Raw genomic sequence first — 13,736 nt, 5'->3', positions numbered from 1 at the left:
AAGATGCGAATATACTTCATTTTAGTAGTTATATAGGGATTCAATTGGTGATCTAGCCTTTGGGATGCCTCCATCCTGAACAAAGAAAGCCATCAAATACTTTTCCTATTTAAACATCATTTTGCGATCGCAAAAACATCGTCGTAAAGCTATTTCATCGTGGAGCGGGGTAATCATTAAGTGGGGCACCACTGTATACAGAAATGGTCAGTTGTGGAATATAAACAATATGTCATATTTTCAAAAATGAAACTTGCTGATCTGTAAATTCTGGGTGTGACTGCTATTCTACATTTATTCTGTGAGCTGTTCAGGTGGTTATAGCCGAGTGACAGAGTGGCCTTTAGAAACCCAGTGCATACAGACAGCCTTGAGGAGTTAAAGAATACTTTTTACTTTCGGTAATAGGAGACTAAGCACATTACTGAAACCATTCAGAGCATGATGCTGATTTATATTTGTCTGTTGGCTGGATAGCTAGTTAGATGTGGCATCTAAGGATGGCTTATGTTCTGGAAGGTCTCACCTCAAAATTTCAAAATAATACACCTTTCTTCTACCCTTACATTTCAGTTCACCTCATAAAACTATGATAGATTGATTCTGTAAAGGAAGTCATGAGTCTGCAAGACACTGCCAAGTCACTTCCAATTTATGCAGACCAAATTAATTAGTATTCTCAAAAACGTCCCGTAATTGACAGCCCTGTTCAGCTCTAGCAGACTCAAGATTGTGGCTTCCTTTATTGTGTCAATCATCTCTTGTTTTGTCTTCCTCTTTCTTTCCCACTGGCTCTTGTCTTCTCATTATGTGCTCAAAGCACAATAGCCTGTTCAGTCATTTTTGCTTCGAGGGAGATTTTTTAATAATAATAATAATAATAATAATAATAATAATAATAATAATAATAATAATAATAATAATAATAATAATAATAATAATAATAATAATAATAATAATAATAATATAATTTATTGTCATTGTAAGTATATACACAGTATACCATACAACGAAATTCACAGACACCCAGAGACCAGACACATGCACAGGCTTAATTTGATCTCTAGAACACACGTATTAATCAAGGTATAGAAAATATTTGTCAATTTCAGTCTGTTGTTTGTCAGCATTAAAGTTATGCAATTATTCTGTAGACCTGTGTGTAGACAGAACATGAAGAACCAATTACAGCACCATCTGCAGCTAAAGCAGACCTGGGCAAAGTGCGGCCTGAGGGCCACATACGGCCCATGAGCCACTCCTGTCCAACCTGCGGACAGTTTTGAACATCAAAACCATTTACTGTATAGCTTTTTGTCTAAAGTTGATCAGTTGCTTATCTTTAACATACCGCAAAAAAACTCTTTAGTATTTGTGAAGCTTAACAAGTTTAAAATAAAAACAATCATAACATCACTGTTTCATTTTATTTTAAAATAAAGTTGGTTCGGCCCCTGAAACACAGTTCAGATTTTTCATGTGGCCCCCCTATAGAAATTAATTGCCCACCCCTGAGCTAAAGTGAGAACATTTAACACTTTCTAAGTAGGACTATGAACTGAGGACAATATATGTTTCAAATCACTAAATACAGTAACACTGTTGATTTGGCTGTAATTGACTTAACTACAGTGGGGTCTTGACTTAAGAACAGCTTGAGTTAAGAACATTTTGACTTAAGAACCGTTCTCATAGGAAAATATTGACTTGACTTACATACTTAGATTTGAGTTAAGAACTGAAAAAAACCCACGTGGGAGGCAGGGAAAGTGCAAAATTTGAACTTTCAGTTAACTGTTGGCCAGTGAAAAGGGTGCCTGTCTGCTTCCTCACTCCTCCCAGCGTTTAGAGAGTGGATTGGGAGACAGTCTTCGGACTGCCTGGTACTGTACTGCCTGGACTGTATTTTCCCTGCCTTCCCTGAACCTTTCTTGACCTAAGGAAAAAAGAAACAAAATATCCCCCTCTAGTGGTCAAAGGCGGAATAGCAGCTTCCCATTAGTTTCTATGGACGGAAAAGAGCAGATACGGATCAAATGGTTTTCAATGCATTCCTACGGGAAATGCAGATTTGACCTGAGAACTTTTTGACTTGAGAACCGCCTTCCAATACGGATTAAGTTCTCAAGTCAAGACCCCACTGTATGTGTAAGCTACATTTTATCACAACTATGGGGTTTGACACGTTTCTGTGTCAACCAAAAAAGGAACCTTGTGTTTCAAAACAATGGTAGAGGTGAGGTTGTCGAATGACTGGCAAGCCTTTATCTAAGAAGAGCAGCAGAGGCTTTCCAACATATTCAGGGTCAGAACTAACATATATGTAGCTGAAATGTTGTAGTGGTCTAAAAAAGCTTCATAATGCAGTGGTTAGCCAAAACTCTGCTAACAAGCCAGGTTCCTGTCTAGAGGTTCATTCAGTCTTCCATCCTTCTAAGGTTGGTAAAATGAGTATTCAGCTCACTGAATTAAATTGTAAACCATCCACTGGGTGTTTTAAGCACGGTGGGGAGGTTTATAAGCAGCATGTTTTATATTATAATCTAAAAATCACAGCATGATTGTCCTTTGAAATTCCCTAGTACACTCCAGTAGCCAACATATGTTTGCAAGATGATCTCTAGTGCTTCTTCCTTTTCTCCATCCAGCATTTCTTGATCCACACATGGCAGGGTTTATATATATACATAAATCCTTAAGCTTGCTTGCACAGCAAATCAATAAAGTCATAAATTGGAAGTGACTTGGCACTGCATAACAACAGCAATAAAGGTATTGTCCTAACCTTTTGAATTTTTTTAAGAATTAAAAAACTCTGCTATTCTACCCGGAAATATCAACGTACAGTACGTCATATGCCTATGCAGAAAAAAATAAGTCACCCGCAACTTCTACCCACAAATGGAGACTCGGATAACAGAGACGTATTTCATGCGGTCCACGAGAGGGCGCCCTTACCCCTTTGGTTCTCAGCCAGGACCCAATGCAAATCATGACTGGAAGGTTGTTCCCCATTGCTTTGTTTTCCTTTTTGTTCCGTTAGGAGCCTCCCCTCAGCTAAGAGAGCAGGAAGTGCTGTTGCTGCTGCGGGTCTGGGGTTGCGTTGCCGACAGGCAAGTACGTTTTTTTGCGTCGCCCTCCCTCTATAAAGAAAGGTCAGATTAGGATTAAAGGTGTTTTAAATGGAGTCTCTTCTACTATCTGGTCTTGACTAGGCTTGCCAACTTTCGCCCTTGCGCAGTGCTCCTGTGCCTTTCCTAGCTGCGTGACGGGCGCATTTCTCCGGCAGAGCTTTCACCATTGCTGTAAATCAGAAAAGGCAGAAGACCACTGGACAGGATTGTTGGCAGCTCTGGCTAGAATGAAAAGTACAGTATGGCATGATCCCCTCCCCGGTTGAATTTTTGCCTCCACCCAGTTGTTGTTGTTAACAAACTGTAGAAGAATTCCATGCACCTAAGGTGTTCTGTGATTGTGTACAACTGTTTTTGTTAAAGAAAAAGAACGACAGCCTAAATCCCCTTTCATGATTTCTTTAACACACACATCTCTTTATGTTGCAGTCCATGGTATATTATAAAAATGTATATATGATCGTGCTAGAAATTAAGGTAAATGTTGACAGTGCTATCTTATTTAAAAAGCTCGGACTGTAAATTGAAGTTGATTTCTGTTCCTCACTTCCTTATTAGCACAGCACTATGAATCAGAATTCAAACACAAAACTTTTTTTCCTGGGTTCTTACCTCTGGCAGTCTTGGTCTACTCCCTCCATGACAGGGACTATCTCCCCTTTTGAAGATCCACAGTAATTCCCGCCAACTGTTTTTGCAAATACTTGTTGATCTGAAATATTCCCAGAGTACCAGAATGAATAAAAAGCCAGCTGCTATGCATGCCCTATTAGGCCACACCAAACCATATTCTTATCTGGAAACTGGAATTTAATTGTGAGGAAATCCCCTAGTGGCTCCAATTGTATAATGACCAACGTGGTTTAGTGGCAGAAGTGCTGGACTCAAATTCAGGACATCTGGGTTCTGATCCCCACTGAACTGTGAAACTCACTGGATGACTTTGGGCTAGGCACCATCACTCAGCCTTTCAGGAGAACCAGGTACATCATTGTGAGAAAAAAACAGGATAAAAATATAGCTAAAAATAATAATGTTCTAGTATGACTTCCCTTCCTGGACTGAGCACACATTGGGTATACAAGCTGTTGTGCCAGTTACCATGTTAGGTAGTTGATTCTGGGAATCATAGTCCAAAAAAGTAATTTTCCAAATCCCGCTGTTTTCCCAATATAATAAGAATTTAGGAATGCTCTGCCAACACTGGAAGTCTGGTTTTGCCCCTCAGTATAAGGTAAGCAATGCCTATTTGAAAATTCTTTAGGTATCTGTTTATCTGTTGAAGGTGCCTAAACAAATACACAATAATATTAAGCAAGAATATGAAACATGAGCCCTAGTGACCTGCAAAAGTTGTGTTTTTTCCTTTTATAAATAGGTTGCAGTGTCTCTCTACAGTAATTAATGTCAAACAATACCCATTATTCAAAACTGGAAATGACTTCAGGTCTCCTCTGGTTATGTTCTTTTAACACCAAAAATCTTGGGTAACCATAATTTACCACAGCCACTGTAAAGTTAGAATTGTGTGAACCAGCTTTGGGGAGTTACATTTGTGTGGATTGGTCAAGGCTTAAGTTAGTGTCCAGCTGGATGTTATCCAAATAGAATAGAATATCTCTTATTTCTACCTTGGAACCGAGAAAGAATGAAGACATTTCAACTCAGATGTACAGCACAGCTGATATAAAAAATACAACCATGATCAAAAGTGTGAAAAAAAAAATAAATTTCTCTTGGTCCCACTGAAAGGGTACAATAATTTGACTTACATTTATTGAACGTAGTAAGTTATGTGCATTTTTGTTTCTTTTTATGTTATGTTTATATATATTTGAATTGGTAGTAACTGGTTTAAAAAAATGAAAGTTATTACTGGAATTTTTTTAAGTCAGTATTTTTAAGAATTTAGAGGGGGGGAAAACATAGTATATAAAGAACTTGGAACTGTCCTGACATTAAGATATGCTTTTGCAGGATGACAGTGGCAATTTTTGCAAACTGTGTTTTTTATCTGAAAGTGAAAAAATTACAAAGTCTGGAAAAGAAGAAACTGAAGAGCTGCATTAAAGAAAATGGTGGACAGATTACATTTGTGTTAAATCAAGAGGTAAGTTTAATACATGTACCAGTAGTATAGACAGAGCAAGTTCGGTATGTATTTTTACAGAGAAAACAAAAAGCAAGGGAAAAGATGGGCTGGAGAAAAGAATGAAATTTTAGTAACTGGGCAGAGAAATAATTTTATTAGCAATTGTTAGGTAGACAGGCTTTACAATGTTGTGGGCTATGTCTCTTATGCATCACGGAACTGGGGCTTATTCCATGATATAATGCTAAACCAAGGTTTGTCATTTCTCAAATGAATCCTAAGGGGGCTCACAGTCATACAGTTCCCTTCAGCTTCCTTCTTCCCTTTGACTACCAAAAGCTCCAACTTCCAGTACTTATTTTCAGCAAACCCTAGTTTGTCACTTTATCTGAACAAGTAGGTTGTGGTTTTGATGATTCCTTAGGGTGTGTTCTCACTAAGTCGAGCCATAGTTTCATGTTACATGCATACAGCTTAGTTAATTCAGAAGAAATCTTGGTATGGCATTGATACTACTATAATACTTCCAGTTGGCCACATGGAGTTATCTCTAGGTATGAATCTGTCAGGTGGAAGTCCCAGAATGGAAAATTCTGAGAGTTCAGAAACATTCAGATGGTACCTCCTTAATTGTTAATGCATGCTAAGGAACGCCCGAGTGTTTGAGAACAGTGTGCAGGCACTACCTTTCCACTGGTTGTGCTTTAATGTTGCCTGGCTGAAGGGAAACAAGAGGCCCCAACCCTGTGACTCTGAAATTAATAGCTATGGAGTTGACCTGCTTTTCTGACATGCATTCTTCAAACTACACACATATGCTGATCCTCCGCTCACATATATACGCACATATAAAAATTACCAAATTTTGGTAGGATGCTACCAAAAGAAAAAATTGAGAAGGACTGGGCTCAGACCAACTATTTTCTCTGAATCCTGTTTTCTCCAATTTTATGGACTCCCAGTTATTTGGATGGGAACTAAAACAACATTCCATTAAGGAAAAAGCTTTTCTTCACGGTCATATGAGATGTTGCTTAGTATAGCAATTCTGCACTTTTTAAAGGTAAAGGTTCCCTTTGACAATTTGTCCAGGTGTGTCCGACTCTAGGGGGCGGTGCTTATCTCCATTTCTAACCCATAGAGCTAGTGTTTGTCCACAGATAATCCTCCTTGGTCACATGGCCAGTGTGACTAGACACGGAATGCCATTTACCTTCCCACTGAGGTGGTACCTATTTATCTACTCGCATTTTTGCATTTTGCATGCTTTCGAACCGCTAGGTTGGTGGGAGCTGGGGCAAGCGACGGGGGCTCACTCCATCACGTGGATTCGATCTTACGACTGCAGGTCTTCTGACCTTGCAGCACAGAGGCTTCAGCGGTTTAACCCACAGCACCACCACGTCCCTTGCACTTTTTAAACTAGATCCTAATTTCATTTTTAGTGCACTCATGTTGTTACTGATGATGCTGATGGTCTCTTCTCAACCCATCTGAAAGCTGTCCAGAAGTATCAGCTGCCAATTATAGGTGCTGATTTCATATGGAACTCAGTCAGAGAAGGAAAACTTTTGCAGACTAAGAGATATGAACAAACAAAGTCATTGACTTGCCTCACTGGTAAGGGACACTCTTGTTGACTAGTTGACTTGTTGGTTGAGATTATGAGCGATGTGACAGGGCCTGTAATGAATCCCCAACTTCTGGCTATCCCAGTCATATTCTGAAAATATGAATTTAGGACACATTCAGTGATACTTATGTCCCCTGGATTAAGGCATATTCTGATTTCTGTTTTTCTTTGTGTGTAATGATGTTCTTTTCTGGGGCTTATTTTATATTGCCTAAATATATAAGCACAGTAATGTCCTCTTTGGACATGGGATGGGTTAGGCTCAAGAGGTACAAAGTTATTTAATATCTCTAAATGAAAATTTCCCTGCAAATTCTGCAGGGCAAGTTTACCTCACGTTACCACTTGGTAAAGTGAGGCAATCACCAACACCCCATGTGGGGGATGGGGACAGCACTGGTAGCACCACACACCCAGCTTTTTCTCCTGAACAAGCTTGGCTGTTCACCTGTTGAGGAAAGAATTGCTACAACTTCCTCTGCAACCATTATGCTAGCTGGCTGACCCCAAATGAAAAAGAGGGCATTGTCATATTCTTCTGTGTGGAAGCAAAAATCCACCTGTGATGCTGGTTGGCATCTGTATGTGAAATGGGAGAGGGCACCATATCTGCTTTTGACTCAGGCAACAAAATATATTGGGCACTCCACAAATTTCTTTCTACCTACCTACCCACCTACCTACCTAACTAATTAGAAGGACTCAAGGCAGTTTACATTGTTAAAAGCCACCTAGAGTGGTCCTTTAGGCCAGATGGGTGGGATATCAAATAAATAAATAAAAAGAAATAGTATTAAAAACTGTAATATAAAAATACTAAAAAAGAATTAAAATGTATTAAAACAGTAAGTAAAAACAGTACTAAAATATATATTTAAAAACAACAGATTTAAAAGCAGCAGGGCAAAAACAATTTCATTTTAAACCCCTGCTCTCAGGCAGGCAATCACTGAGGGAAATCCTGCCTGAGGAGAAAGGTCTGTTCCTGCTTGCAGACGAATGACAGAGAGAGGACCATGCTGGCCTCCCAGGGGAGAACATTCAAGAGTTTGAGAGCAAGCCCTCTCCTGTGTGTCCACCCAAGACACCTGTGAAGGAGGTGGGACTGAGAGGAAGGCCTCCCTGATGATCTTAACACCTGGGCAGGCTCATAAATGGGAGTGTAGTATTTGAGGTAGCTTGGGCCCAAGCTGTTTAGGGATTTACAGACTGTGTCTGGAAATTTATTGGAAGCCAGTGGAGCTGATGTGACAGGGGTTTTGTAATATCAGCATTAGTTAATAAAATGATTGCAGTGTCTTGGGCCCACTGAAGTTTCTGAACACTTTCCAAAGGCAGCCACACAAAGCGTGTTCACTGACCAGGAGCACCTGTATCTTAGCTGCATTAAGTTTCAGTTTATTTGCCTTATCCAGTCTGTTATCAAAAAATTCTGAATATGAAAGGTACTAGATATGCCGATTGGGGGATTCTGCAAGGTATTATTTTAAAAAGGTAACTTTTCTTCATTCTCAGTCTTCTTGATGTTGCAAAGTGCACTAATTCGTAAGTTAGCTGGCAGGTTTAGGTGAAATAACTATTGTCATGGTGATAGGTGCGGAAGAGAGCTTTGTTTGTGGATATGACCATGATGTTCAGGAGGAACAAGATGCTACGAAGAAGAAGGAGTCCAGTGACAAGAGGGAGTTCAATGAGAACAGCAGCATGGGTGGACTAAGGTAATTTATAGAACTTTAATATTTTGTTTTATTTCTTAAAGTTCTCTCTTGCGAACCTAGGGAAAGGATGTACTTGGGGGTAGAGCACATATTTTGTGCAAAGGAAATCTTAGACATAGCCACTGATACCTCTGGTTGAAACAATTGGGTAATAAATGATGGGAGAGACTTTTATCAAATCCTTGGAGATCCTCTTGTCAGATAGAACAGGATGAAGTGAATGAATAGGCAGACACGGCTTAAGATGTTTCTCATCTCTTCTGCTTTCCATGAGGCATGTTAGATTAATTTTGAAAATCATCCTAAATCCAGTTGCTTGTCCCAACTAAAGGATAAATATTGAATCAGTTGCTGAATTACATGCCAACACACATGTAAATCCCATTAATTCAGTGGGCAAAATCTCGTTGTTTAGCATAGTAAATTGTACTAGAGTAGGCTCGCAGAATCAATGGGGATTTGTTGAGTCAATGTCTCTTTAGGTTCCATTGACTCAAATGGTCATCCTTTAATTACAACCTACATGTATTTTTTTTAGTAATATGTTGTTATGATTTTAAACTATTTAGATTTGATATGTTGTTACCTGCCCAGAGTAGTCGGTAACAAATAAATAAATATATAAAATACAGTTAGAGTGTGCTCATTTGAATCCATAGAACTTATGGAGTTGACTCACTAAATCCCTGTTCATTTAGTGAGCCTACTGCAGTGCAATTTACTATGCTAAGCAATAGGAGTTTGCCCATTGAGTCTGTTCTGCTTGCAACTACCAAATGGATTCAGGCCACTATTTCCTGTAGTGTTGATGATAGACTCAATCAATGTGCATTGTTCATTTGAGCAGATAGTGCATGTAAATTTTACTCAGGTTGTGCAGATTTTACCACAGATATTTGCATAGCTGTGAAGCTGGCTCAGTGACAATGGACCTGTTGCAAGGATACAAAACGTCATTTATGTGACTTGGAGCTGTATAGAGAACAAAAATGTTTTTTTTTTAAATGTGATTTTTAAATAGCTTTTAATTCAAATGTATTCTAATATAATAATTTGTTTACATGTATTTTGTATTATAACTTTTAATTTTATTGTTTGTGTCTGCTTGTTAATCGTGTTGTGAGCCATTCTGAGTTCCTTGTTTGAGGAAGGAAATTGGCTTTAGGATATTTGACTCCAAAAGTGTTATTAGAAACTATGTCAGGGTTTGTAATAAAATTAATATCAGATGTAGGTGACATATTCAGTAAGATCATGATGCACAGGGAAACATTGTTGCAAAGAAAACATGTCTGATAAAGTGGACTTGTCCACAAAAGTTCACATTAAGAAAAAATAAAATTTAGTCTTTAAGGTGCCACCACGTTTTTGTCTTTTTCATTTTTACTTTGTTTTCACCTATGATGCTTACACAGACTAACATGGCTATCCCTTCAACAACTATGATTATTGTTAGGATTGTAGCTAAAGTGGAAGAGTGAAACCTGCCCCTAAATGCTACAATCCTGATAAAAATTTGAGGCCCTGTCATAACATTCAAACAAAACAACTGTACCCCTGGCAAGGATTCTAAAATTATTTGTAATCGCGACAAAGTAAATTGTAAGGAAGGGACGTGGTGGTGGTGCTCTCATCCCATGCATTGCTAGGTGTAATATGATGTCTGCACATCTGTCATTATTTCTGCAATCTCGTTTTGGGGGGAGATTGGTATGAGTTAACTGCAGACCCCAGAGGCATTCCATACCTCCCCTCCCTCCCACTTTTCTATGCCACCTTTGTAGCTGTGATGAAGTGTTGTGAAGAACTCAGAAGTTCACATGGAATTTTAGTTAGTCCAAATAAAGATATTGCCAACTTGTGGACTTTGGATTTTGTTTTATTTCATGGACAAACATGGCTACCCTTATTTTTATGATCTTTGTTGTGATCTTAAGGTTGTGATTTTCATGCAGCATCCCTTGCTTATATTCAGTAAGGGTCTTTTCATATATATATTTTTTTGTTCCAGATGGTTTACAGATAATTCTGAACATATTCCTTATTTTCCTGACAACTTTGAAGTTGCAAAGTATGACATCCTGGAGAAGGTAATCATCTTTCTTTTCAGTTTGTGCAAAATTTTAACATCATTGGTGTGTGTGTCCACACATCACCTAGGCACATTATTAGTAGGTCGGCTGGTTTCCTTACATTTGAAGAGGAATCTCCCTTGAAAACAATTTAGGCAATCAGCAGAATTAACAGAATGGAGTAGTAACATTTATTCTGGACTGCACCAATCAGGCAGCAGACTGGGAGTGGTAGCTGTATATTTGAATTATTCCCAAAAAGCAAGAAAATCTCCCTGGCTATAGAAAGCTAGCATATCAAGGATAATGGTTTAGCCCAGGATTTTCAGTTACAGAGTCCTTGGTAGGCCTTAATAGTCAATAAACCATAATTTGGCATAGGAAATGGTAACTTCCAGGGCTGGAGAACTGATTTAACTCTAAGTAGCCAATGGTATGTGATCGTATCAACGGTGGCCATCAGTTTTACTGCTGCTGCTGTTGCCACCAAAATGGAAATGTAGTTAAGTATCATGTTTTCTCTACAGATTATGGTACAAGTTGAGTATGTTGTTGTTGAGCTCCAGTGCTTTCAACAGCAATGTGATTACCCCTTCCGCATATGTGCACATTATAGCGTGATCAGTGGGCGCCAGGTAAGTTGTCATGATCCTGCCTTAATGTATTTATTCAATTTGGATGTCCGGAGATATGACAGATTTATGTCTTGTACAACAATGTTTTACTTTCGTGGATTTTTTAAAACTTGCATTCTTTGCTTTAAGTGTTGTAAAACACTTAGGTCAGAATATTGTTTGTTAGTAAGTTAGGTGTAAGAGAAAATGCAGAAGTTACATCAGCTAATTATGGTTTATTAATGAGGTGCCATGGACATGACTGGGGCATAACCAGGCATACAACCAACATCCAACTGGTACCTCATCAGTAAGTCACAGTAATTTCCATATTACTCTTATATGTGTGTGAATAATCAATAGAATTCCAAGCCTGGGAAGCGAGTGCACCGTTTAACGAAGAATCCGTATAGCGATCCCTTTTTGGGGATCGCTATACGGATCTGCCCCAATCGCCGCACTCGCTTTGCGACGATTGGGGCGTCCGGCGGCCATTTTGGAGCCGCCGAACAGCTGATCGGCCGCTCCAAAATGGCCGCCGGATGACCCGAAATGGCCCCCCGCAGCGTTTTCGCGACCTCCGTAAGCAAGGGGAGGGCGCGAAAACACTGATAGGGGCCATTTCGGGTCATCCGGCGGCCATTTTGGAGCCGCCGAACAGCTGATCGGCGGCTCCAAAATGGCCGCCGGATGACCCGAAATGCCCCCCCGCAGCGTTTTCGCGACCTCCGTAAGCAAGGGGAGGGCGCGAAAACACTGATAGGGGCCATTTCGGGTCATCCGGCGGCCATTTTGGAGCCGCCGATCAGCTGATCGGCGGCTCCAAAATGGCCGCCGGACGCGAAAACATCGCTGGAGGGGTAAGTTTGCACGCTTATTGGAACGCATTAAACTAAGTTTAATGCGTTCCAATAGGCTTTCCTTACCCGCATAGTGATGTTTTCGTATAGCGAAGGTTAATCCGGAACGGATTAACCTCGCTATACGGGGCACCACTGTACTGGTACAATTTGTGTGTGTGTGTGTTGTGCTGTCAAGTCAGAAACAATTTAAAGTAAAATAGGGCTTTCATGGTGAGTGAAATATTTAAGACATTTTTCAAGTTCCACTCCCCTTGTCAGTTTCCATGGCTAAGCAGGGATTTGAACCCTGTTCTTCAGAGTCCTAGTCCAGCACTCTATGCACTACAGGACAATAAGGTATACATTTTAAAAATATATAGGAAGATAAGAAGTATTGCACTAAGTCATTACAGTACTTCCTCTAACTCAATATTACATATATCATACATGGGCACCTTGTAGTCCTCCAGATATCATTGGATTACAATTCCCATCTCTTATCTGGCTCTGGCTGATGCAGTTCAATTCACCAACATCTGGAGGCTCAGAGGTTGCACACCCTTCACTAGATTGGCCAACTGGACACAGCAGTTCTGAACTACCAGCTTTGCACTAGTTGTGAGAAGGCCTATGTATTCAAGTCTATAAACCTTGGGCTTATCAATCACTGGCCTAAATCCTGTTGCTTAGTATAATAAATTGCACTAGAGTAAGCCCATTGAATCAATGGGGATTTTAAGAGTCAACACTACCTTAGATTCCAGTGATTGGAATGGGCCTATTCTAACTATGACTTCCAGCCCACAACTTTTTTGTTGTTGTAAGGTTGCTTCAGTGTCTGCCCCACTCTGAACAGTTACTCTCAATTTTCTTTGCTCCATATTCCAACTTGAGTTGTTTTTTTCTGGCTTTCTATGTGGGTCATCAGTGTGGTGCTTGTTGTTGTAATAGGTCTGTAGACCTATCGCAGAATGACATGTTCCAGTATTTTCTGTCAGGGAGCTATAACAATTCCGTGTTTGGCACACTATTATGTGTCTTTCAAAATCTCAACCTAGCCTTGCTCCATCTTGTCTCCTCTGCTTATGTTGAACTCCTCTCGGACTCCATCATTCCATCTCCAAGGTGGCTTGTGGATAAGAGTTATAGCCCTATACATCTAGAGGCACCAAATTGGGGGGAAATTGTCTTAGCCACAGCATAGCCACAAGATAACACAGACTTCAGATTTGTTGTTTTCTTGATAAAAGGATGCTTCTAGTTAGACAGCACGTGTATGCTTTCTTCCTCTTTTGGTTGCATTCTGACACTCTTTCTCTCAGGACCAGAAGCGATTTATACCAGCAAAGACATCTGAAGAAGCTCGAAGAAGCTACATGCTTTGCATAGAAGAACTGGAGGAGGAGGATTTTCAGTTAAGGAAAGACTTTCCACCAGAAGCAGAATATTTTGCATCAGCAAAATTGCAAGAGGTCGGTCTGATTTTGACTCTTTTCTTTTCTTTAATAATATATCTTAGTTTTGAGATTCTGAAGTGTGAGGCTTCCTTAAACACAAATCTTGATAGTGCCTTTCTCTCAGATATGATGACACCAAAATGTTGGCTGTTCCAGTCTAGTAGCAGCAACTGC

General features: G+C 39.7%; 1 protein-coding gene across 5 annotated transcripts in view; it reads left to right on the top strand.

Moving 5' to 3' along the window:
• Window positions 1-2,957: 2,957 nt before the first annotated feature.
• The window catches only part of PARP4 (poly(ADP-ribose) polymerase family member 4), a 65,954-nt gene continuing 55,175 nt past the window's right edge, over window positions 2,958-13,736 (top strand). The window contains exons 1-7 of one of the 5 annotated variants that reach the window (XM_072993680.2): window positions 2,966-3,113; window positions 5,112-5,244; window positions 6,672-6,846; window positions 8,454-8,577; window positions 10,589-10,667; window positions 11,177-11,284; window positions 13,428-13,577. In XM_072993680.2, the coding sequence (XP_072849781.2) occupies window positions 5,113-5,244; window positions 6,672-6,846; window positions 8,454-8,577; window positions 10,589-10,667; window positions 11,177-11,284; window positions 13,428-13,577 (768 nt within the window). In that variant the 5' untranslated portion in view covers window positions 2,966-3,113; window position 5,112. Of the gene's footprint in view, window positions 3,118-5,111; window positions 5,245-6,671; window positions 6,847-8,453; window positions 8,578-10,588; window positions 10,668-11,176; window positions 11,285-13,427; window positions 13,578-13,736 lie in introns of all 5 variants that reach the window. The other 4 variants (XM_072993681.2, XM_078390061.1, XM_078390062.1 and 1 more) reach the window with 4 other exon arrangements.

This window comes from Pogona vitticeps, chromosome 3 (genome assembly GCF_051106095.1).
Source record: "Pogona vitticeps strain Pit_001003342236 chromosome 3, PviZW2.1, whole genome shotgun sequence".
NCBI classification, from domain to species: domain Eukaryota; kingdom Metazoa; phylum Chordata; class Lepidosauria; order Squamata; family Agamidae; genus Pogona; species Pogona vitticeps.
The sequence above is the reverse complement of the archived record's forward strand: the minus strand, read 5'-3'. Positions and strand labels throughout refer to the sequence as shown.